Consider the following 26,475-nt stretch of genomic DNA (forward strand, 5'->3'; position numbering starts at 1 on the left):
CAGTATACTACCCTGAGGTACACCCATCTACTGAGGATAGCCGGATTAAGTCTAATGTTTGTCTTTTAAAAAATTGGAATAAAGTTACACCCATCTACTGAGGATAGCCGGTATAAGTCTAATGTTTCTGTCTTTCAAAAATTGGAATAAAGTTAGTCGGCCTCTTAGATCTAGGTTGAATAGGCCATCCATTGTACCGTACTTCCATGTGGTGTCATAAGCTTTCTCGGCCATTCATTGTACCGTACTTCCATGTGGTGTCATAAGCTTTCTCCGTATTTAAAAATGCACGTTCTTTGTGAAAGTTTTTCTAATGAATGCTTTAAATCTAACCAAAGGGTCTATTGCACTTCTGTCATCTGAATCCATACTGAACTTCTGATAGTAGTTTGTTGGATTCGAGATACCAGAGTATGCTAATAGGAACGAATTATTTAATTTGAATTTGCGATCTGCGGGCATTTTTTTTAAACGTCTACGTTCATAGAAAGTGTGTCAAGAGTAAAGCATGCCAGTTTTAAAAAGAGCTGTGTCAGCGTGTTATTGATAAATATTATGCAATAGTAAGGCATTCGTTTCTTCTTTCAACAAAGTCAGATTTACGGTCAAAATTTAGTACCTTGATTTCGTGACCTAAAGAGCTTACAACTGATTTGTTTATTTAGCAACGGCTTAAATCACGGGGACCTGGTTACTGGGTCAATATATGAAAAGTAATATTTCGATAAGCATGGATATCCCAACTACAAATAGGTCTTTTGGATTGCCGTTTTATATCAGCAATGAGTGTTGAGACTTAGTTTTAAAATTGGGCCTCTGGTCATAAAATGTGGAAAATGTGAAGTCTTACAAAGGATTTGTTTTATTATTTCTGTTTGTGTAATGCTGATGAATACATTATGGCAGTGTTGACTACGAACCTAATAATTCATCTCTAGGCGTAAAATTTCTGACCTCTGTCAGTAGTCCCACAACTCCAAGTTTTATTAGAGAAAGTCGGTGCGCTTTTTTAACCGGTTTTCATTAATAATGAACAATATGTGACTAATAGATGTCATCTGAAATATCATTAATGTTTCTGTAAGTATGTTTCACTAGTATTAAACATTACCTTCTGTGAAATTTAACGTTTAGACGTATCGATATACGAATTCCAGGTATTCGGAAAGTGTCGCTGATCTCAAAAAGAGAAATAATTATCATAACAAATCGAATACCTCAACCTTTTCTTATAGGATACATGAACGATGGGTATCCAGTACGATATGTTTAATATTGACTGAAATGCATAATTATTCCGAGACTGTTGCCCCCATCACACCCTCCGAAGCGCCACTGTGACCCTCTGCTTTGGCCAAAACCAAGGTTTCTACAAAAAAGCTAATTCTGTAATTTTATGTACTCTTGGTACTTGTGCTTAAATAAGCATGTCTCTAGAGGAACAGCTGTTTAGATCTTTTTGAAGTCGGCCCCAAAACTTAGGGTCTTTTTCAATGTTTATAGATTCTACTTCCGGTTATAAGTGAACTGAATACGTCTTCGTATGTTTCATTGATCAAATATATTTCTTTTCTGACATTTTCCGGGAAATACGAAACTCTGTCAACTACTTCAGGAGGTATTGATCAATTTATTTAGCCAGTTAAAAACTGCAGATATATTTAGCTCGACAGTTACCGGAAGTACGGGTCAAAGTGCTGTGTTGCATGAATTAGGCCATTTGAAAGCAATCTTGCACCCATAAAACGTTATGACGCGATACAGCCACAATTAAATGGAGAATGTAGGTGCACTAGAAATATTCTGATAGATATTAGTCGAGGAAAAACGAAACAGTTCAGAGAGTAAAATTTTATAACTACCCACTGACCATGCGAATACTGTCCTCCTCGGTTTTTTAGTTCGTTTTTAAAAATATATATATATAAACAAAGACATTATCCTCAAGTTTCTGTGATTCGTGCTTGATTAAGTTGAAAAATGGCTTGCCGACCCCGTATTTGACATTATAATTATGTGTTTCTAATGTCAAAAGCTAATGTATTAATTGCGCGATGCTGGTATGCACTTTACAGAAGTAATACTTCAGAAGCAGTGTCATTTCTTTCAGACCAATAAAAGGATTATCGAAATCTGCTCTGTTTAACTTTTATTGAAGTGATCCGCATAAAGTCCGTCTTTACCACTGTTGGTATGGTTTCCTTCCTGTATGTTATTACCTGTGTCAAGCATTTCCGCAAATGATGCAAACAATAGCTCAGAAAAGCACTCTTACAAATTTTGCAGCAATATTATTCGTGAATATTATAAAGATTTCTTAAAAAGTGCCTAATGTATTGTCCACAAACCTGTAGTGTGCCTTATCATTTCCAAATGTCCAAAATTGTTGGCTCATTGCCAATGGAGGTGCAGTCAGTGTATCTAGATTAAAACTGAAATCTCTGACATGATAGAACACTGCCGTTCTCAATACTATTTTGGTACACAGTACAAGTTATTGTGTGTGTGTGTGAGAGAGAGAGAGAGAGAGAGAGAGAAAATAAACTTTAAAACAAAAATCAGTTCATAATGATTGTTAACAATTTGCCTGGGCATGATAGCAACATATTATTTTATTTTTCTTCTTTTTTTTGTAAATAAGTGTGACTACCATCTTAAGTAACATTCTATAACAGCGAAACGATCAGCGACCTTTGGCTGTAGCGTGCCGAAAAATCTACCGCTCCAGTGTCTGCTTGGATGCAGACGAAAGAAACTGATCCAGTCAGATGGCTCGTTACATTTACGTAGGCATGTTTTTGGGAGTAATCATTGTATTCTACTTATTGTCAGTTTTGCTGGGCACCCAGAATATCTTGTTACGCCAGTGTTACATAGACGACTTAACTAGTGATGATTGAAGTCGTTCATATGCAAGTTTGAACATCGTGAGAGTTCGTCATATTTAATTATCACATATGTAACGAGCTCTCTCTCGTTGCTCAAACGATTACGCTTGCTACGGGATGTAACTCTTTCAGGAGCAATTTCTCAGGTACTGTAACGAAGCCAGCTTGATGAGTTCATTAACCACAGAGGGTACTACTTACCAGAAGCTAGTCCGAGCTTCCTCTAACCCTTGCCACCCCTTTTTTGGTATTTTGATATTTAATGTTGGAATGTAGGGTCAGAGTCAATTCCCAATCGAAAAGTTGGAATTCGCCGACACCATTTGGTGTCGGCATAGGGTAGCCGCTTACTAGCCGGCCTAGCAAACTAAAACGACTGTTCATCGAGATATACCGGCATGAAATCGATAGGAATATGATTTATTTTCTCAAAAATAGCGAATATAGCATTCGTTATGTCTTTAATCCGCTGACAGACGAGATGTAATACAGCGTTGATCAAATTTGACCTGGAACTCGCCATTTGCATTCCGAATCACATGACTACACAAATCTCACAACCTACATGTCAATGACATCAGATGTCCAATAATCACGTGATATCAACAATATACCATTTCGAAAGTTGTTGTACATATAATTAGAAAATATTAATTACAAGTCACGTAATACTTGTACATAAATATAATGTACACTTAATTCCCAAAATATTTATTCTGAGAACAACGACTAGAAACCCGTCGGTATCGCAACAAGGTGGAGAAAAACAGATTCATCAAGTTCTAAGCACGTGTCGGCAATGTATTGTGTTGGTATCAAGTGACTATCGCATTGACCTGTGCTCTCCACTTGTTGAATGTTTTTTTTTTTCCCAAGTTGCTGCAACATTTACAGATTTCTGGTCGTTGTTTCAAGAATAATTGTTCTTTCATTTTTCTGTAAATAGTACGTGACTTTCATTTATATGTTCAATTTTTTTTTCTGTAGCAACATTAGAAATGATTTATTGTTGATATCACGTGACTATTTGAACTCGTGTCATTGACATGTAGGTTGCGAGATTTGTGTAGTCATGTGACTCGGATGCAAATGGCGAGTTTCTGGTCGAATTTCATCAACGTTAGTTCAGGCTAGTCTGTCAGCGGATTAAAGATATAACAAATGCTCTACTCGCAATATCTGAGAAAATAAATTATATTCCTATCGATTTCATGCAGGTATATCAGTGAAAGTTCGTTAAAGTTTGCTAGGCCGGCTAGTACGCGGCTACCCATGTTGACACCAAATGGTGTCGGCGAATTACAACATTTCGAAAGGGAATTGACTATGACCATACACCCCAACATAAACGTCCAAATATAAAAAATGGGGTGGCAAGGGTAAGAGGAAACTCGGACTTACCAGAGGCTAAAGTATGTAACAGTGACCTGCTTTTGATGTTCCGGTGACTACGTTAAGTATTTCCAGTTAGCTAAGGTTCTCAGGCACTATTGTTTGTTGAGTTATGAAACTTGATGCAATCACCTTTCTTACGGTAACGATATAAAGACAATTAATAGTGTACCGATTATCACATACTCAGTGGCACAAGCACTGTTAATCAGAAAGAACGTGGATACGTATTGTGAGTACATGTAATACTTTGGTGCCAGATATGACAATATAATAATATTCATATAATTTTGTAAAGCAGAAGCAGGTACTTAAATGTATGAATTAAATTAATGAGGTATCTGCCTTCTTTAATTTCCTTTGAAATGGCACCATTAGCGCCCATTTTCACAGCATGATCTAGCCAATATGTTAAATATGCAGGTAACACCAACAAACTTCCCTTTCTCTGGTAATCATCAATAAATAAATGAAGCAGAAAAACAGGTATTAGAAAAATGGAGCCAATTACTGCAATTTGAGAATACAGTGACATAAGGTGGTCTTATTTGTCCTAGATTTTGAAAGACTTGATTGTTGTACCTACATATATTATTCTAAAATTATACAATTCTTGGTTGCTTTAATACATGCATTTAATATACATCTTCAGAAATAGGTGATCCGTGGTAACCTCTTACTCGAGAATAGTCAATAAGCATGGAAATTTAGGATGTAAAGGTGCGAAAATCCAATCTTTTTATAAATTCTATAATTAAAATAATCTGGAAACAAGTTATATATATATATATATATATATATATATATATATATATATATATATATATATATATATATGTGTGTGTGTGTGTGTGTGTGTGTGTGTGTGTGTGTGTGTTCCTTACTCGTCAAAACGTGCTTCAAATAGCGAGACAGACCCTGACATTGACAAGAAGATGGAAGTGGCAAATCTTGACATTGATAACAAGGTGCAAGTGAGAAACCTTTACAATGATAACAAGGTGCAAGTGAGAAACCTTGACATTGAGAACAGGGTGCAAGTGAGAAACCTTGACATTGATAACTAGGTGCAAATGACATTTTGACAACGAATCGTGATGGAAAGGATCAAGAGATGAAATGGCGGGTATTAATGTCAAAGAAAAGCGGTACGTATCGGTGCTACACAAATGTGCTAATATTCGAGGAGTATTGACCCTGCAGAGCATAAATCATTGTTAGTTGAACACGACCTTTTATTATCTTTACAAGCCAATTGACAAGCACCTTGCAAACTTTATTTTTCCGGAGCCGAATTAGATCTTGTCCCTGGTGCTGGGCAAGTTTTTGTTGTTGTTTTTGGGGGTTTAATACCATTTCTCGGCGCAAGAGAGGCTATACATGGCGGCCATTATAACTGTATAACTGGTGGAGGAAGAACACGGGGAAAACCCCAGTAAGAACAACCGACCAGTGAGAAGCTGCTGACAAACTTTCTCACGTACATACATTAGCCGGGCTGGATACTCTAACCCACACTGTCATAAGTGTGTGTGTGTGTGTGTGATTTGGATTTTTAACGAGCTTTAACAATTTTTCAGCCATATCGCTACGATGTTTGCAGTGTGGCAGTTTAAAGTGATGTCTAGCACTGGGGGCATCATGCCGCAGACATGTAGTATGAAGTCCCACCCAGTCACATTCTCATGACACCAGGCCGACCAGTCCTAATACTAACGTCTTGATGCTGAGCACCAAGCGAGGCAGCTGTTAGTACCATTGTTATAAGTCTTTGATATGACTCGGCCGGGAATCGAACCCATGCCCTCCCGTATTCGAGGCGGACCAGATAGAAGTGAATGACCATGATCGGTAAATGCGGCTTGGCAAGTAGATCTATTCATTTCAAATTTCTTTTCATTGATAAAGACCTTGATTTAATTTGTTTTCAATGCACTATCATTGTCATGAGTTGTTGACCAAAATTTCCGGTCCTACTGACTTTGATATCAGTGGTATAACTTCCGAGTGATTGTTGGATTTTGCATTGGGTATTGCATAAAAATTGTGATTGATTATAATTTTCTTCTAACCAATCCATGCACATTTAATAATATGGTAAGGTGTCCACATGATTTCTTGCCAAATCGTGGGCTGTTTTTCGTGGGCGCTCTCTATCCTCGATGCTGACAATACCGACATGGACACGTTGAACACCACCTTCAATATAGCAACGACCGAAACAGCCAGCGATATCCTCGGTAGACATCGCCCAGTCAAGAAACCCTGGGTCACAGCTGAGGTTCTGAACCTGTGTGACAAGAGGAGGGAACTGAAGAAAAAGAACAATACAAAAGGGGCAGACCAGTACAAGGCAGTCAACCGGAAAGTCAAGAAAAGCTTGAAAAAAGCAAAAGAGAACTGGATGAAGAGATGTCCAAAGACAATGAGGGAAACTTGAAAAGGACCAACAGCAGGAAAGCATACCAACTGGTCCAAGTTCTAACAAGCACAAAACAATGGCGGGTTACCTCCTTACAGGGCAAAGCCGGAAACTGCCTCACAAACGAAAAGGATATTCTGAAAAGATGGACAGAGTACTGCGCAGAACTTTACAACCACTGAGCCACAATAGATCCAGAGGTACTGAACGTCCCTCCAGCAACTAACGACGACAACCACCCTATCATGCGCGAAGTAGAAGCCGCAGTGAGATCACTGAAAAAGTGTAAGTCAGCATGAGTGGACAACATCCCATCAGAACTAATCCAAGCTGGGGGAGAAGCAATGATTAGCGCCCTCACAAACATCTGCAACAAGATCTGGCAAACAGGAGTATGGCCATCGCCATGGACCCAATCACTGATCATCACCCTCCTCAAGAAAGGCAACTTGCAACAGTGTCAAAACCACCGTACACTCAGTCTTATAAGCCATCCAAGCAAAGTAATGTTAAGGATACTGCTGAACAGACTAAAGCCACAGGCTGAAAAGATCATTGCCGAGGAGCAGGCGGGGTTCAGAGCAGGGCACAGCACAACAGAGCAGATCTTCAGCCTCAGGATATTGTGTGAGAAGTACCTCCAACACCAGCAAGATCTGTACCAGGTCTTCGTGGATTTCAAGAAGGCATTTGACAGGGTAGGGCATGCAGCCTTGTGGGCGACCATGAGAATGTACAACATCAATGCCAACCGTATCACAGTAATAGAGCACCTCTATGACACGGCCACCAGTGCAGTATACTTCAACGGCAGCATAAGGGACTGGTTCAGAACGACAGTCGGAGTCAGACAAGGCTGTATGCTCTCTCCCGCACTATTCAACATCTTTCTGGAGAAAACCATGGCAGACACGCTTGATAAGCATACAGGGACAGTCAGCATCGGAGGAAGAACAATCACCAACTTACGTTTTGCTGATGACACTGATGGATTAACAGGAAATGAGCAAGAATTAGCTAGCTTGGTAGAGAGCCTTGACAAAACCTAGGCAGCCTATGGCATGGAAATTAGTGCAGAGAAGACCAAAATGATGACCAACAACATCAAGGGCATCCGCACTGGCATCAGGGTCCAATGTACAAAGATAGAAACAGTCCACAGCTTCAGGTATTTGGGGGCAACTGTTACAGATGAAGGATCGAAGCCTGAAATACTCTCCAGGATTGCACAGACATCAGCCGCGCTGACAAACCTGAAGCCCTTCTGGAAGGACAAGAACATCACACTCAGCTCAAAAGTCAGACTGATGCACTCACTGGTGATCTCCATATTTCTCTACGCCTGCGAATTATGGACCATAACAGCGGACTTGGGGGAAAAGGATACAGGCTACAGAGATGAGATGTTCCCGAAAGATCATCGGCGTCACATACAAAGACCATATCACCAATGAAGAAATACGGCCAAGGATAAGACAAGCTATTGGGCCTCACGATGACCTCCTGATCATAGTGAGAAAACGGAAACTGCAGTGGTATTGGCATGTCTTACGATCATCAGGACTTGCCAAGACAATCCTACAAGGCACTGTACAAGGAAGAATAAAGAGAGGCAGGCAAAGAAAGAGGTGGGAAGATAACATTCGAGAGTGGACAGGCTTGACACCGAGCGACTCACTGAGAAAGACAGAAAATCGAGAGGAATGGAGGAAGTTGGTTGTTAGGTCTTGTGCGGTGACCCAACGGTCTCCCAGACTACGGGACTGATGATGTTGATGATGAAAGTTTGAACCAGTTGCAAAGGTGTAGAACACAGTTTCGCTAAAACCAATCAAGAAGTTATGATGGTTTAATGGGCCACTTCACTGAAGGACCTATGCTCGACAGTCAAATAATTGGAATATAGCTTCATTACACGCATTTTAATATAGTAAATGTGGTTCTTTCAAAGGCTGTCACATGTACACGTGTAATTGAAATCGTTTGGTGCTAGCCCTATAAACGTTTACAAAATCTGCGTTTCTTTTAAACGATAAATGAGACAGTTAGCTTTCCAACATATTTTATTTTCCCGAAAGAGGAAAATATTTGCAATTATGGCTCAGCACTAGTCTGTCTTCAGTGGTCATTTTAGTAGCGATTAACTTTTGAGATGACTATTGCTTGGTGCGAGTGCCACTGGCTAGACTGGTAAAACAACAACAACAACAACAATCTGCATAGTATGCTTGCTTTGGTGTTAATGCTTAGTAATCTCAATGTATTGAAGGAAAATATCAAGAAAATGTACTTTGTTTACTTGCAAATTGTGCCACTCAATTTGTGCGTTTTGGTGCCATTTCTCAGCAGTGAGATTTTTTTATACGTCAAAATAAAATAAAATAAAATAAACAGTGTAGTCTTGGACTACGCATTGTATAACGTTTTGGTCTACATGATTATACAACTGATGTTTTGTAACAGAACAAGGTTGTACTCCGATATGGAAGGGTACATTTAAATTGATAACATTGTCATTTGATTAATGGAATCATTAGAGCATGGCGTCAGTCCATATTTCATGACACCTCGTCTAGCAGAAGTAAAAGATACAGGCTGCAGTTGTTCAGCCAAAATTTGACCAGAAGCGTTGGCAAACAGGCATTTATATTTGTGGTAACTTTTGCAAGTAATCTGAATTATTACAGAAAATCATTTTTTTTTTCGAACTTATTGACTGAAATATGAAGCCTTTACTTTTTCCTGTCAGTATCTATGATGAAAACAACACATAGTTGCCACATAGTTTGTCAGTTATAGTTGCCACATAGTTTGTCAGTTATGGCATGCTAGGTAATCGTTCACATTTAAACGGAATAGTTTTGTGATCCAGTGGTCGTGCAAAACGTTTCCAATTTCAGTGCATCCATCGCTGATAGCTCTCGTTTCTGTGACTGTCAACACTTGTCTAATGCAATCTCGTCATCTTTGGTCACGAGTATGTAGAATGTTGCGGAAACTTTGGCATTGGCTTCACGCATCCGGCTGGACTAGCAAATACTGGTGTAAGTGTTTGAAGAAAGAGCTGTACCAGGGAAGGATCCAGAAAAGGGGGTGCGAGAGAGACGCATCCCCCAGCATGGAAACGTTAAATTGCAGCAGGTTCATGGGCCTTTGCCGAATGGATCCCCAGAGGGGGTTCCGTTCCACAGACCCTCGCCTACTTGTTTGCGTTCCCCTAAACGATATTTCTGGATCAACCCCTGCTTACATGGTTTTCGCATAAGATAACTTATAGTAAAATTACGGGCGTAAGCTTGCTTTGAATTGAACGCCGCCATCTTGATAAAAATACGTTCGATTCAGTTTAAATATCTGGCCTCTAATTCTGTAATATAAGTTGTTTTGTGAAACCATAATAAACTTATTATAATAATTTGGATCCGCCATCAGTTATGGCCGGCGTTACTAAAATTAGAAGGAAAAAAAGATTCAGCGACTTCGTCTCAAAAAATTGTCACGTAATTTGTGCAAATTTGCCAGATCAAAAAATAGTTGGCTTTCGTCATACAATGAACCTATCCACCATAAAGTATGAGCGCAGTTAATAAACACAGTAAAAGCTTTTAAACAACTCCGTATTAAAAAGTGCACAGCAGAATTCGACCAGATAAGACAGAAATCATATTGGCATAGAAGGTTTCAGTTTTGTACAAATAAATCAAATTCTCCACAAGTGACACAATTATATATATATATATATATATATATATATATATATATATATATATAACTTCTCTAAAAGCACTCAACAGAATTTGAGCCGAGTTGACAGAAGTCATCGTGATATAAACGGCTTTAAATTTTACAAATGATCCGTATCGGTCGTTAAGTCTGGTTGCTTTTTCTAAACGTAGAGGAGAAGATAAAAAACCTTTTAACGACGTCTCAAATGCGGATCGACAGAATTTAGCCAAATTTGACAGAAAGCACCATAACTTCGCGGGCTTTCAATTGTGTTGCTAATCCGCAGTCAAGTACAGCCATTGCTACTAAAAGCCAAAAATACGTTAAAATGCCGTTTTCTCAGAAACTTGTCAGATGACTTTGACAGAAACAGTCTGCCATTAAAGGACTTTAAGTTCATGTAAATGATGCAGTCCACCATTGGATATGGTCGCCATTACTAATAACAGAAGATCCTTTAATTTACTTCTCAAAATATCATTCAGCAGACTTTGACTGCTTTTTGGCCTGATACTGGGTACATTTCATCATGTGGTACATAAAACAAATCGTGATATTTAATTTACTTTTGATATTAGATGATACCGACGTGCCATCGAATACGAATGAAAATAACATTTTAAAAAATGAATAAGAAACTAGATACTTGAGATACCTTGTAACAAACGTGTAATAAGCTGCATTTGAACAGAAAGAGTCCTCCTAACCCGGATTTCGTGGCCAGCTTCTCTTACATTCGGCCGTTAGTCTCTCAGCCAAGAGAGCAATCTCGGATCCACTTGGACATTATTTGTGTAGTATCTGATTATAATTTATTCTTAAATATATCAATTTAGTTTCAAATACTGGGATGTTTTTATTTAAATAAAACGAAAATGTAATCAGTATAGTAATTTTAAAAATAACGGTCAAATAAAGAATATTTAGTTCGAATGTGACAAAATCGGCAGTTTTGTATTGTGACTCGAGTGGTGATTGGCTGATGCGACTCGTAACTGTACAGGCGATTGAATGATATAACCTGTAATTTTGGAGGCGATTGACTGATTTATTCTGGTGGTCTTTAATGCCATTTTCAGTACATGACATGCAGTACATGGTTCCCTGTATATTTGGTGGACAACAGAGCCTGGTAAGGCCCCCAGAAGAACCACTGGCCCATGGGAAGCTACCGGCAAGCTTTCTCACGTATACACTTCGGTCGAGCCGAGAGTCGAACCAGCCAGGACAGAAATGTATAAAGATGCCCTTAAAAAAATTGTTACCTCTCTGATTGCCTCTGAATATTGAATGATAACTACGGGTCAGTGCGCCCTGTTGCATGTCTCAAGAAGCGACTAACTGAGGTGGGACCCACCGTTAATCATTAGTGTATCGGACTCGCGACCGAAAGGTTGCGAGTTCGAATCCTTCAGTTGGAGCAGATCTGGTTGGTTGGACAAACTTTGGACCACTAGAGAGAAGTCTCTTGGAATTAATTTTGTCTATATTGCAAGTGTCTGGACCTGTTATTGATGTATGATTCATTTATACCTCCCCAAACATGCCATGTTTTATTATAGCTTTTAAAGGCACATTAATATTTACACTAACAAAATGAAATTATAATAAACATACTTAGATATGCACTATAAACCGTCTTACTCTGCTGCATATGCCTTGGTACTTTTGTGTATTAATGTTTATTGTTAATAAATATTGTTCTACTTCAGTGGACAATGTAAGCAATTTACTAAACACACAAGAAATGTATTTCGCATATTATACAAGTCAATCCATGCACGCATGAAACATAATTTTAAATTTCTAACTGGGACATATCACTGTCTGAACCATGCATTCATTGTCTAATCACAATATGAACCCTGCAATTGTTGTCTAATAACTGCCTGAGCCATGCATTAATTGTCTAATCACTATATGAACCATACATTCATTGTCTAGTCACTACCTGAGCCATGCATTCATTGTCTAGTCACTACCTGAACCATGCGTTCATTATCTAACCACTGCCTGAATCATGAATTCATTGTCTAACCACTACCTGAACCACGAATTAATTGTCTAGTCACTACCTAAACCATGAATTAATTGTCTAGTCACTACCTAAGCCATGAATTAATTGTCTAGTCACTACCTAAACCATGAATTAGTTGTCTAGTCACTACCTGAACCATGAATTAGTTGTCTAGTCACCACCTGAACCATGCATTCATTGTCTAGTCACTACCTGAACCACGAATTAATTGTCTAATCACTAACTGAACCATGAATTAATTGCCTAGTCACTACCTAAACCATGAATTAGTTGTCTAGTCACTACCTAAACCATGAATTAGTTGTCTAGTCACTACCTAAACCATGAATTAGTTGTCTAGTCACTACCTGAACCATGAATTCGTTGTCTAGTCACTACCTGAACCATGAATTAATTGTCTAGTCACTACCTAAACCATGAATTCATTGTCTAATCACTACCTGAACCATGAATTAATTGTCTAGTCACTACCTAAACCATGAATTAATTGTCTAGTCACTACCTAAACCATGAATTAGTTGTCTAACCACTACCTGAACCATGAATTCATTGTCTAATTACTACCTAAACCATGAATTAATTGTCTAGTCACTACCTAAACCATGAATTCATTGTCTAATCACTACCTGAATCATGAATTCATTGTCTAATCACTACCTGAACCATGAATTAATTGTCTAGTCACTACCTAAACCATGAATTAGTTGTCTAACCACTACCTGAACCATGAATTTATTGTCTAATTACTACCTAAACCATGAATTAATTGTCTAGTCACTACCTAAACCATGAATTAGTTGTCTAGTCACTACCTAAACCATGAATTAATTGTCTAGTCACTACCTAAACCATGAATTCATTGTCTAATCACTACCTGAACCATGAATTCATTGTCTAGTCACTACCTAAACCATGCATTCATGGTCTAGTCACTACCTGAACCATGAATTAATTGTCTAGTCACTACCTAAACCATGAATTCATTGTCTAATCACTACCTGAATCATGAATTCATTGTCTAATCACTCCCTGAACCATGAATTAATTGTCTAGTCACTACTTGAACCATGCATTCATTGTCTTGCCACTACCTGAACCATGCAATTATTGTCTAGCCACTACCTGAACCATGCATTTATTATCTAACCACTACTTGAACCATGAATTAATTGTCTAGTCACTACCTGAACCATTAATTCATTGTCTAGTCACTACCTGAACCATGCATTCATTGTCTAGCCACTACCTGAACCATGCATTCATTGTCTAGTCACTACCTGAACCATGCATTTATTATCCAACCACTACTTGAACCATGAATTAATTGTCTAGTCACTACCTGAACCATGCATTCATTATCTAACCACTACTTGAACCATGAATTAATTGCCTAGTCACTACCTGAACCATGCATTCATTGTCTAGTCACTACCTGAACCATGCATTCATTGTCTAGCCACTACCTGAACCATGCGTTCACTGTCTAGCCACTACCTGAACCATGCATTCATTGTCTAGCCACTACCTGAACCATGCATTCATTGTCTAATCACTACCTGAACCATGCATTCATTGTCTAGCCACTACCTGAACCATGAATTAATTGTCTAATCACTACCTGAACCATGCATTTATTATCTAACCACTACTTGAACCATGAATTAATTGTCTAGTCACTACCTGAACCGTGCATTCATTGTCTAGTCACTACCTGAACCATGCGTTCATTGTCTAATCACTACCTGAACCATGCATTCATTGTCTAGCCACTACCTGAACCATGAATTAATTGTCTAATCACTACCTGAACCATGCATTCATTGTCTAGCCACTACCTGAACCATGCATTCATTGTCTAGCCACTACCTGAACCATGCATTTATTATCTAACCACTACTTGAACCATGAATTAATTGTCTAGTCACTACCTGAACCATGCATTCATTGTCTAACCACTACCTGAACCATGAATTAATTGTCTAGTCACTACCTGAACCATGCATTCATTGTCTAGCCACTACCTGAACCATGCATTCATTGTCTAGCCACTACCTGAACCATGCATTTATTATCTAACCACTACTTGAACCATGAATTAATTGTCTAGTCACTACCTGAACCATGAATTAATTGTCTAATCACTACCTGAACCATGCATTCATTGTCTAATCACTACCTGAACCATGCATTCATTGTCTAGCCACTACCTGAACCATGCATTTATTATCTAACCACTACTTGAACCATGAATTAATTGTCTAGTCACTACCTGAACCATTAATTCTCTAATCACTACCTGAACCATGCATTCATTGTCTAATCACTACCTGAACCATGCATTCATTGTCTAGCCACTACCTGAACCATGCATTTATTATCTAACCACTACCTGAACCATGCATTCATTGTCTAGCCACTACCTGAACCATGCATTCATTATCTAACCACTACTTGAACCATGCATTCATTGTCTAATCACTACCTGAACCATGCATTCATTGTCTAGCCACTACCTGAACCATGCAATTATTGTCTAGTCACAACCTGAACCATGCATTTATTATCTAACCACTACTTGAACCATGAATTAATTGTCTAGTCACTACCTGAACCATGCATTCATTGTCTAATCACAATGAGAACCATGCAGTTATTGTCTGATCACAATGAGAACCATGCAGTTATTGTCTGATCACAATGAGAACCATGCAGTTATTGTCTAATCACAATGAGAACCATGCTGTTATTGTCTAATCACAATGAGAACCATGCAGTTATTGTCTAATCACAATGCGAATCATGCAGTTATTGTCTAATCACAATGAGAACCATGCAATTATTGTCTAATCACAATGAGAACCATGCAGTTATTGTCTAATCACAATGAGAACCATGCAGTTATTGTCTAATCACAATGAGAACCATGCTGTTATTGTCTAATCACAATGAGAACCATGCAGTTATTGTCTAATCACAATGCGAACCATGCAGTTATTGTCTGGTCACAATGAGAACCATGCAGTTATTGTCTGATCACAATGAGAACCATGCAGTTATTGTCTAATCACAATGAGAACCATGCAGTTATTGTCTAATCACAATGAGAACCATGCAGTTATTGTCTAATCACAATGAGAACCATGCAGTTATTGTCTAATCACAATGAGAACCATGCAGTTATTGTCTGATCACAATGAGAACCATGCAATTATTGTCTAATCACAATGAGAACCATGCTGTTATTGTCTAATCACAATGAGAACCATGCAGTTATTGTCTAATCACAATGAGAACCATGCAGTTATAGTCTAATCACAATGAGAACCATGCAGTTATTGTCTAATCACAATGAGAACCATGCAGTTATTGTCTAATCACAATGAGAACCATGCAATTATTGTCTAATCACAATGCGAACCATGCAGTTATTGTCTAATCAGTGTGAGAACCATTCGCATACGAGGATACATATCCTCTGGGACTCCAAACAGTCTTGAGTCTTCATCATCTGAAGTGTCGATGTCTATCAGCTGCTGTGCACTTTCGTTGTTTTCACATTTATGATAGTGAACAATTCATTTGGAACATATTGTATATAATAATAACTCGTCTTCACACGAAACAAAACTATGATGACCAGGAATTCCAAAGGTTGCTGGCACATGAAGTTAATTTTTGCGCCGTGTGTGTGTGTGTGTGTGTGTGTATGTGTGTCAACCTACATACAGTTTTTTGCGTTTATTGTTTCTCTTCTTTGTCTCGATTTTGTAATTGTGTTCGACAAAGACTCATTGAGAGGCAAAAGCACATTGGCTAATTAAAAACTAGTTATCCACTCCTCATTGTCAGTTTATTTCAGTTGCAGTTATCGTTATCAATCCCCAACATGTGTTGTCTCTACCCTGAACCAATTCATTGTAGAGGACTGACATATAGTTTGAGGACCCTCGGACCTGGCTTTATAGAAATTTGGAGATAACTGACAGATGTAGTTTGAGGACCCTAGGACCTGGCTTTATTGAAATTTGGAGATGAATCGAATACCTAAACAAGTCCATACGATTGCTATATAAAATTTTTAAAGACAAAGAAGCACACAGTGAAGGATATTTAATATTATATATTAAACCGAGGGGTCCCTAGCGGTTGAGGTCCGGACCATATGGCCCTCCTGCACCCCTCTCCGATTGGGCATGTGTATGTATATATGTATGGATGGATGAATGGATGGATGTATAGGTATGTACGTACGTACATACAGACAGACAGATACAACTGGGGTTTGGGGGGCTTTTTCTTTATGTATATTGATATTTCTATTATTTGATGTATCGGGTAACTTGATACACAAAATATATTTATACAATGGTTTAGTACGTTTACAAAAATACCCATGCTTTGTAATGTAATTAACTGCACTTGGACTAGAGAGATACTTGGACTAGAGAGATACTTGGACTATAGAGATACTTGGACTAGAGAGATACTTGGACTATAGAGATACTTGGACAAGAGAGATACTTGGACTATAGAGACAGATAGTAGAAAGCTGTAACAAAACCATTGAGAGAAAAAATTTAAACAATACAGCTGTTTGCTCTGTGTCGGTGTAGTCCAAAGTTGATGTTATTTTACCGAGCATGATTAGTATTTGGTTCTTCTATTAATACACATGCGCTCTACTTTGAATTGAATGCAAAACTAACATTGTTTATATGTTTTGTAGAACATTCCCATCCCGGGGTCTTGACATTATCAAGACAAGTTCAAAAGTTCAGAAAAAACAATAGTGGAGGTATAACAGGTACATCGACCGTTTGAACAGAAGTATCATTATCGTTCGATCCTTATCATTGATGACCGTGTTACCTTACACTTGCCACACAGTACATATATAGTTTATTCACTTCTGACACGCTGGCTTCATGTCATAACCTGTGGAGAAGAGGTAACGAGCAACATTTTTCATTCGAATTCAGTATACCGTTAGGCAGAGCTATGGACCCAAATAGTAGATTTATTACACTATAGTCAGAGTGGATTTATTACACTGTAGTCGCAGTAGATTTATCACGCTCTAGTCATAGTATATCTTTCACATCGTGCATCTTTCGGAAAGAACCAAGGCAATATGAAGAGCATAATTTGTGCTTTATTCCCGTATAGTCTTTATCTTTGTTTAATCCGCGTTTGTTAAAAAGCGAGACATAGCGGTTACTTTTCTGACGGTGGCGATCGCATCATCATCAATACCTTGTTTCTCCAGTTTTTTTCTTTCACTTTTCTTACATTTCCTTAACCCTCTGGTGTATTATATTTCTATTTAGGATGTCAGTTTGTCGAGCAGAGACAATATTCTGCGACACTCGCGGAAAACTTGTGCATAAGGTAGCGATTTACTTTCAGGCTTCAAGATCACCTGATCAAGTGAGTTGATTTTATGGTCACGCTTCTGTTGTCGTTTATGCGTACGTCAGCAATTGCTTCTTTTCAGTTTCTTCTCAAAGACCATTCAACCAGAGTGAGCCAACTTTGGTTTTCAGCATCCTGGTATCGAAGGTTTTCTAGTTTATACAGATAATGCTATGCCATGAAAAATGACTGCTGTACCTTCAGAAATGGGGGCCAGCGGATGGACGAATGGTCTAAAGCCCCGATTGGCCAAGTGATCTACAATCCCGGATGTCCGAGTCTAAAGCGCTCGACTTTTCTGATCACTGCTAACTCGCCTCTGTACGCGTGGGTTCGAGTCTCGGGCTCAGCAAATGTGGATATGTGAGAAAGCTTGCGCGAGTCGGTGGTTCTTACCGAGACTTCCCTGGGTTCTGCCTCCACGATTTATACTCTCCGCCATGTATTGCATATCGTGTACTGAAAAAACAGCGCTAAACCCACAACAACAACAAGAAGAATTTAAAGAATTATGACAGAAAGCGTCCTGGCATAGACGGCTTGACTCTCATATAAAAATGACTTCAGTTCATTGTACAATATGACTGCCGTTATGATAAGCAGAAAATAAACTTAAAAAACTTATTCTAGATAACAAACAAAAAACCCACCACTCAACAGCATTTGAACATGAAAGCAACATAATCTGATTTTTTTTTTAAATTGTGTGCATATGATGCCGATCAAAAATGGTTGCTGTTACTAAATATTGAAGAAAAAAGGTTTTAATAACTTAATTTTCAAAACTGCTTGGCCGAAGTTGGCCGAATTTCGTCGGAATATATTCTAGTTTTAATGCCCTTCAAATATAGACGTATACTGCTTATCCTTCATGAAATGTGATTTTTACTAGAATGTGACTAACTTTGACTGAGGGCATCCTCGCAGTGAGACCTTTAAATAAATATCGGGTAAATAATTCTGATGTGCTATCAGATATGGATGATGATAAAAATTAAAATAGAGATCTTGCAAGAATTTTTTCATAGCGTATTAGATAACAGTTTTGGAAGATTTTTATGTGAAAACATCCTACTGTCCCAGAGATTTTGGCCAAGGTTTATTGCATTTGTCTGTTGTAGTTGGGTTTTTTTCTTCCAGAACCCTCGACAGCTTGTCCATTTATATAAATGTGAATAAATACAAGCACAGTATTATTATAATTTTAATGAAAATCATATAGTTGTTGTACTCTTTATTAATGGGCTCAGTTAATACTTGGGAGTCTCGTTATAGTGCAAAAAAAAAGTCATTCTGCGACAATCAATTCGACATCTTAGACCGTGGGGTCAGTGTAGCAGAGGGAAAGTTGTGAACATGGGCATATTGGTTCGTTTCATTCTTGTCTTTGCCATCAGAGAATCATACGCAACAGGTTTTGGGGCTTGAACCAAGGACATCCTTTTTTTTTCAGTTTGGCGCTCTACGACTTGAACTATTAGAGACAATGCCCATTGCTGGTTCCTGCTATATATTGTTCCTCCTTTGTGAGATAACGTCCCTGTGCACTCATGAAGTCACTATATATAGCACGGAGAATATCTTTCATTTATATTGTCCGCCGGTCGCTATAGGACACATGGTACTAATTGTATAGAAAAATGGGAACCAGCCTGGAAATGGGTGAACATAAGATAGAATATATATGGGTTTGGCTGGTGGTCAGGATTGGTTAATATTATTAGTTATTTGGTAGGGAAAATAATCTTCTGAGAGCTTATCCCAGTTGTAAATGAAAAAAAAAATTAGAGACATTCATTTATTGATGGAATTTCAGTCCTTTTAGAATCTTGAGTTTGGAACACTCATTACTGAAATTAGCGCCTGACTCTTTGGTGCGGAATTGAAAGCACATGTTTCAAATACATGCCGGTCCAGAAAATGCCGCGGCTCATATACTTTCCTCTACACAGAAGCTGACATCTAGGTTTCATCTATACTGATAAATATACGTTTGATCATGAACACTCAGAAATTTTAAGTTATTGAATTCTTAATATCATGGTGTTTGTATAGGTTTACTATGGGAACTGAATTAGTACAGTAAGTCCTAAAGGTAGCCCTAAGGTAGGCACCAAATATGAAACAGTTGCGCAAGACGGTTAAAATAAATCTGGATATCACTATAGTGATAAGCAGGAAATAAACTAATGTAATCTGTGTGAATCGATACCCCTCGTGTTTATTGCGACAAAAGATATACATGCCAAAAGAAGCTCGTTCGGGGCATAGGGGATCGCAATGGGGTGGCAACAATGTGGAGGGGTCTGGTAAAATATGTAAATGGTGAGATCGCGTATGGGCGACACTCTCCTAGCGTGGTTATGTTTCCTTTTTCAGTTTAGTCGAAGGGTTTATCCAGCATGCCTCAAGAGAAAGAGCCTGTAATAGAGACAGTTCCAAATGGACATACGATGGAAGAAGCATCAACAAATGCAGGCATCACGGAAGGGAAGCACGATGAAGACGATGTGCCTCTGGTTTACAAGATTAGCGACTCACCGCCAATCCATTTAAATCTTTTCTTCGGTTTTCAGGTACGCTTCTTTTGACAATATCTTTTGATGCATAGAGATTCTTATGCGCCTACGGTATTCTCTGTCAGCTTTTGGTTGGTGGAGAATGCAAAAGGAAGTCTTTCCCTTGTGCTTTTATTTAAATGGTTATTATTGCTCACATTACAATAACCCGTTTAAAAAATGGAACGAGCCCACTAACGAAAATGTTATTTTTCTGTATGCCAGGAGTTAAAGAAATCTGAGCTTGTCTTTGAGATTAAACTTTTTTCCCCCAGCTAGTTAAACCGGACACAAGGGACCGATCATTTATTGTGGGGGTGAGGTGGGGGACTGCTAATATATCTAAAGTGAAAAACAAAGCAAACCAGAATTTTGGCTCTCAACCAAATCGACAAGGATAACAGTGAAAGAAAACATGTCGAGTAAAAGAGATTATTGTTTCAGATGCAACAGTGACATAAATTTTATTTTTTATGGTCGTTCCAGCAAGCCTTGTTGTCCCTTGCCCACCAGCTCGCCATTTCTCTTCTTGTGGCAGAAGTGGTGTGTGCCAGCCATGATGACGAATTTAAAGCCCGCCTTCTCAGCTCCACCCTGTTCATGACAGGTTTGACCACACTGTTGATGGTGACAATTGGTGCTCGGTAAGTCTAACTTTTACTGGTTTATTTCATGTGTATTCAGTATTTTTTAATGAACAGACCCAATATCTACCATCATCCCCTCTATCTTTGAATGTAACAAAATTACAAAAGACAAAAATAACATTGTTTATTTCATCTGCAGCCTATAATACATCCCAGATGAAACATGCTTGCATTGCATTCAGTGATTTGCTGCCTATAATACATCCCAGATGAAACATGCTTGTATTGCATTCAGTGATTAGCTGTCTATAATACATCCCAGATGAAACATGCTTGCATTGCATTCAGCACTATGGTTATCACAATTACACATTTAAAGTTAAGAAAATTCAGTTTTTGTTTGAAATTGCTCTTACCTTACACAGTGATTTCAAAAGAAAGAGTAGGTACATTAAACTTTATAATCTACATTATTAAACACAGAGAGAAATAATTATAACTTGTACACCATTTACATATACAGCAAAAACATTTAGAACTTTGTGCTAAATAATTATATTATTATCAACCAACCAACTATTAAAATCCCATTTAGACCTCTGTGGGTGTTGTATTATCAACCAACCAACTACTGAAATCCCATTTAGACCTCTTTGGGTGTTGTATTATCAACCAACCAACTACTGACATAACATTGAGACCTCTACCAATTACTTATTGATATCTCCTAATTATTATGCCCCACCATAAATATGTCAGGGGAATTGGGTGTTATTTTTGTTTGTCCATAGATCTGTCCATTCATCCATATCTCTGATTTGGATGAGTTCTCAGGCACTTTCCTTGGGCATTTCATGTTCCATGAACACATTCAACTCAAGCCACTGTTAATTCTGTGTTCATACTTACATTTATAATTTTATCTAACATGATCATAATTTGCACTTTGTAGTTTTCAGCATGAGTCACTGTACATTCTGTGTTCTTTCCTACAGTTGTAATTTTATCGAAAATGATATAAATAATCGTCTTCTACTTTTCAGCATGAGTCACTGTACATTCTGTGTTCTTTCCTACAGTTGTAATTTTATCGAAAATGATATAAATAATCATCTTCTGCTTTTCAGCATGAGTCACTGTACATTCTGTGTTCTTTCCTACAGTTGTAATTTTATCGAAAATGATATAAATAATCGTCTTCTACTTTTCAGCATGAGTCACTGTACATTCTGTGTTCTTTCCTACAGTTGTAATTTTATCGAAAATGATATAAATAATCGTCTTCTACTTTTCAGCATGAGTCACTGTACATTCTGTGTTCTTTCCTACGGTTGTAATTTTATCGGAAATGATATAAATAATCGTCTTCTACTTTTCAATATGAGTCACTGTTAATTTTGTTTCCTTACTTTCAGATGTGATTTTATCTAGCTTGATTAAAATTGCATTTTCAAGAGCCACATAAAATTTATGTTTTTAATTACCATCATATTTTTCTCAAGCATACTCATTTTTGGTGATTATCAGTTACAAGATTGTGATGTGCATTGCTCTAGGACTCCTTCCATTTTATTTTTTAGATTGCCTTTATTTCAAGGGGCAGCAGTGGAGTACTTGGCCCCCCTGCTTGCTCTTGGGACAGTTGACCCAACTTTCTGCACTGCCAAGGGCAGGTTTGGTAAGTACTGAACTCAAAGCATTTGTAGTATCAGAATGTTTGATAGTAAAATTAATCTCATTAAATCAGAGTCTCGCAGGACTCCTAAAGAAATACTGTTTGCCAAACATTAAGGATTCTTGTTAGTTGAAGTTGCATGTAGTCTGATGGAAGGAGACTGTTTCTTTTATATCAAGTCTCATGTTGTCTTCTTCTGATACAGTTTCTTTTATTTCAAGTCTTTTGTAGACTGGTGGAAGGAAATGCTTTATTTTAGTTCAAGTTTCATGTAGTCTGATTGAAGGAGACTTTCTTTTATTTCATGTCTCATATAATCTAATGGAAGGAGATGGTTTATTTTAGTTCAAGTTTCATGTTGTCTGGTGCAGTTGAAGTTTCATGTAGTCTGATGGAAGGTGACTGTTTCTTTTATTTCAAGTCTCATGTAGTCTGGTGGAAGGAGATGCTGTATTTTATTTCAAGTCTCATATAGTCTGATGGAAGGGGATTATTTTAGTTCAAGTTTCATGTAGTCTCATGGAAGGAGAAGGTTTATTTTAGTTCAAGTTTCATGTAGACTCATGAAAGGAGACTATATTTTTTTTCTTCAGATTAAGTTGCATGTTTTCTGACAGAAGGTAACTACATGTTTATTTTAGTTATAGTCTCATATAATCTGATCAAAGGAGACTAGATACTTATTTATGTATTTATTTGTTGTTTTATGGAACAGCTAAACTTGAAGGTTATTGAGAGGCAACTGGAGTAAAAAAAAAGCTTACCTAAGAGATACGCCATGGCAACTGACCAAGGCTGTTCTGATTTTAGGATTCAAACCTGTTCCATTATGGCTACAATGCTGGCATGCTAGCCACTGAGTCACCATGTCTGTGTTGAAAGGGACTAAGCAAAAATCCATGGTAGCTATCATAAGCAATTAATAACATTGTAATCAATATGACCCAGTAGCATTTCATAATGTCATGATACTCAGTATCACCAAGTAGCAATGTCACGATACTCAATATGACCAAGTAGCAATTCATAATGTCATGATACTCAATATGACCAAGTAGCGACCAAGTAGCAATTCATAATGTCATGATACTCAATATGACCAAGTAGCAATTCATAATGTCGTGATACTCAATATGACCAAGCAGCAATTCATAATGTCATGATACTCAATATGACCAAGTAGCAATTCATAATGTCATGATACTCAATATGACCAAGTAGCAATTCATAATGTCATGATACTCAATATGACCAAGTAGCAATTCATAATGCCATGATACTCAGTATGACCAAGTAGCAATTCATAATGTCATGATACTCAATATGACCAAGTAGCAATTCATAATGTCATGATACTCAATATGACCAAGTAGCAATTCATAATGTCATGATACTCAATATGACCAAGTAGCAATTCATAATGTCATGATACTCAATATGACCAAGCAGCAATTCATAATGCCATGATACTCAATATGACCAAGCAGCAATTCATAATGTCATGATACTCAATATGACCAAGTAGCAATTCATAATGTCATGATACTCAATATGACCAAGCAGCAATTCATAATGCCATGATACTCAATATGACCAAGTAGCAATTCATAATGCCATGACACTCAGTATGACCAAGTAGCAAAGAGAAATAATAGTAATTTTTGTACAGTCTTGTACTAGAAGATTTGATGCACATTGTAATTGAATTATGTTAATTGTCTAGTACTGAAAAATGTGAAGACTTTGTAAATTTACAGTTGCAATTGTTCGTATCCATGTACAGTTTTAACAATGACATGACATAAAAGTAATATGGGATAACGAGGGACATAGTACCAGGAAAGAAATATAAGCATTGCTGAGAAGGACAGTTTTCCATATAATTGAAATTTCAGGACTCAATGCATTAATTAGATGGGAAAATGGAAATCATGCTGGAAATGGGTGAACATAAATATTGAGTATATAGGTTGTTTGGAGGGTCAAAACTAGTTGATAATGAAAAGTACATTTTAGAGAAAAAGAATCTATAAAGACATTTTGTTTTATTTGTAACTGAAAAATAATGTTGAATGTGTCCCATTGATGGAATATCAGTCCTTGTAAGATTTGACTTTTGCATTACTCAATACTGAAATTAGCACCTGAGTCGTTAGATGTGGATTTGAAAAGACATGCAGCTCAACAACAAAAACACGTGACAGCGTTTATAGTTTTCCACTCAACAGAAGCTTGCATCGAGGATTGAATTTGATTTTGTAACACTGCAGGTCATCTAAATGTCCAGTTGACATGTAATTTGAAGTAAACTCATAGGATTGGGTATCAAATGACCATTATATGGGCCGCCTGTCCCATTTTTCCAGATGATAGTAATCCCTATCCGATTGAGGCGAGTAATAAAAGTAGTTAACTATTAGGTTAAAGCAACGACAAACTCGTATCTCAATGGCACGGCAACCCACATCCCCGCAGCTGGGCGGTGGAGTGGGGCAAGTCTATTGGGGAGCCCACATTCCCATCATTTAACTTTTTTTTATTGGAGGGGGTCCAGAATTACCTTTAGCGGTGTGTGTGTGTGTGTGCAGAATTTCTTCTCACGCCACTGCTACATTTAGATAATACCTGAAAATGTGCTAATAAAGATAATGTTCGTTAAGTTTATTGTTCACTGGATTTATATATTATATCTTTGCTGTAATGTGTGTGTGTGTGATCTGGATTTTTAACTTAGCTTTAACAATTTTTCAGTCATATCCCTACGATGTCTGCAGTGTGGCAGTTTATAGTGATGTCTAGCACGGGGGCATGATGCCGCAGACACGTACGTAGCATCATGTCCCACCCAGTCACGCTATCCTGACACCAGGCCGACCAGTCATAACACTAACCTCTTAATGCTGAGCGCCAAGCGAGGCATCTGTTAGTACCATTTTTGTAAGTCTTTGTTATGACTCGGCCAGGGATCGAACCCACTACCTCCCGCGTCCGAGGCGGACGCTCAGACCACTAGGCCACTGGAGCAGTTACCTTTGCTGTAATGTAAGTGTGAGTGTAAGTGGAGTGAGAGTAAAATAAAATAGTTAGCAATTGAATAGGAAATCTGATATATTTTTATAAACTAGAGTGCATTTAATACCTTGAAAAGATTTGCTTATCTGTATTCCCTTTTCTTTAAAGACTTGGCTGAGATATTACCAACATTTGAAAATATAACTGTGTTTTTATAGAAACCCCCATGTAAAAACAAAACCCCAAAGATTTGGAATAATTAGAGTTATTTACTCGTATGTTTTGTGCCTCATTTTTCAGTTTCTGAAAGAGAGAGATATAAATCATAACTGAAATTACACCTTCGTTTAGCAGAAAAACAAATAAGTTTTATTTAATATTAAGTTCCGTCATAGATTATAATAATTAGGTTCACCTGCAGCTAATCTCCTTGGGGCAGGGGCAGATGGGAGAGTATAATAATAAGGCGCACCTGCAGCCTGGGAGCTGAGGCAGCTGGAAGAGTCGAGTTAGATTTCATATGGATCATAAAAGTGGCTATTACTGACCAACTTGATGTATGGTCCCTCACTCCAAATATATTGAACTGTCGGTCACTTGGATTTCTATCTGTCTGACCCTGGGTCTTAATCTAGTTAATGATATACCGTATATAGTCGCTTATAAGCCTGGTCCATCTGCAAACTGCACAGACCCAGATGTGCCTTTGCATAATGCGCTGGCAGATTTGGATCTGTGCCAAAGATGTAGACCCTGTCCTGCAAG

General features: G+C 37.9%; 1 protein-coding gene across 2 annotated transcripts in view; it reads left to right on the forward strand.

Annotated features, from left to right (window-relative positions):
- The window catches only part of LOC149795610 (solute carrier family 23 member 2-like), a 162,095-nt gene that overhangs the window by 13,129 nt on the left and 122,491 nt on the right, over positions 1–26,475 (forward strand). For both annotated transcript variants that reach the window (XR_016422363.1, XM_089965435.1), the window contains exons 2-4: positions 20,258–20,454; positions 20,923–21,080; positions 22,604–22,701. Coding sequence is in view for 1 of the 2 variants with exons in the window: in XM_089965435.1 (XP_089821561.1) it covers positions 20,281–20,454; positions 20,923–21,080; positions 22,604–22,701 (430 nt within the window). In the remaining variant the exon portion in view is untranslated. The remainder of the gene's footprint in view (positions 1–20,257; positions 20,455–20,922; positions 21,081–22,603; positions 22,702–26,475) is intronic.

The sequence above is a fragment of the Sinohyriopsis cumingii genome, chromosome 7 (assembly GCF_028554795.1).
Source record: "Sinohyriopsis cumingii isolate HCF-2022 chromosome 7, ASM2855479v2, whole genome shotgun sequence".
NCBI classification, from domain to species: domain Eukaryota; kingdom Metazoa; phylum Mollusca; class Bivalvia; order Unionida; family Unionidae; genus Sinohyriopsis; species Sinohyriopsis cumingii.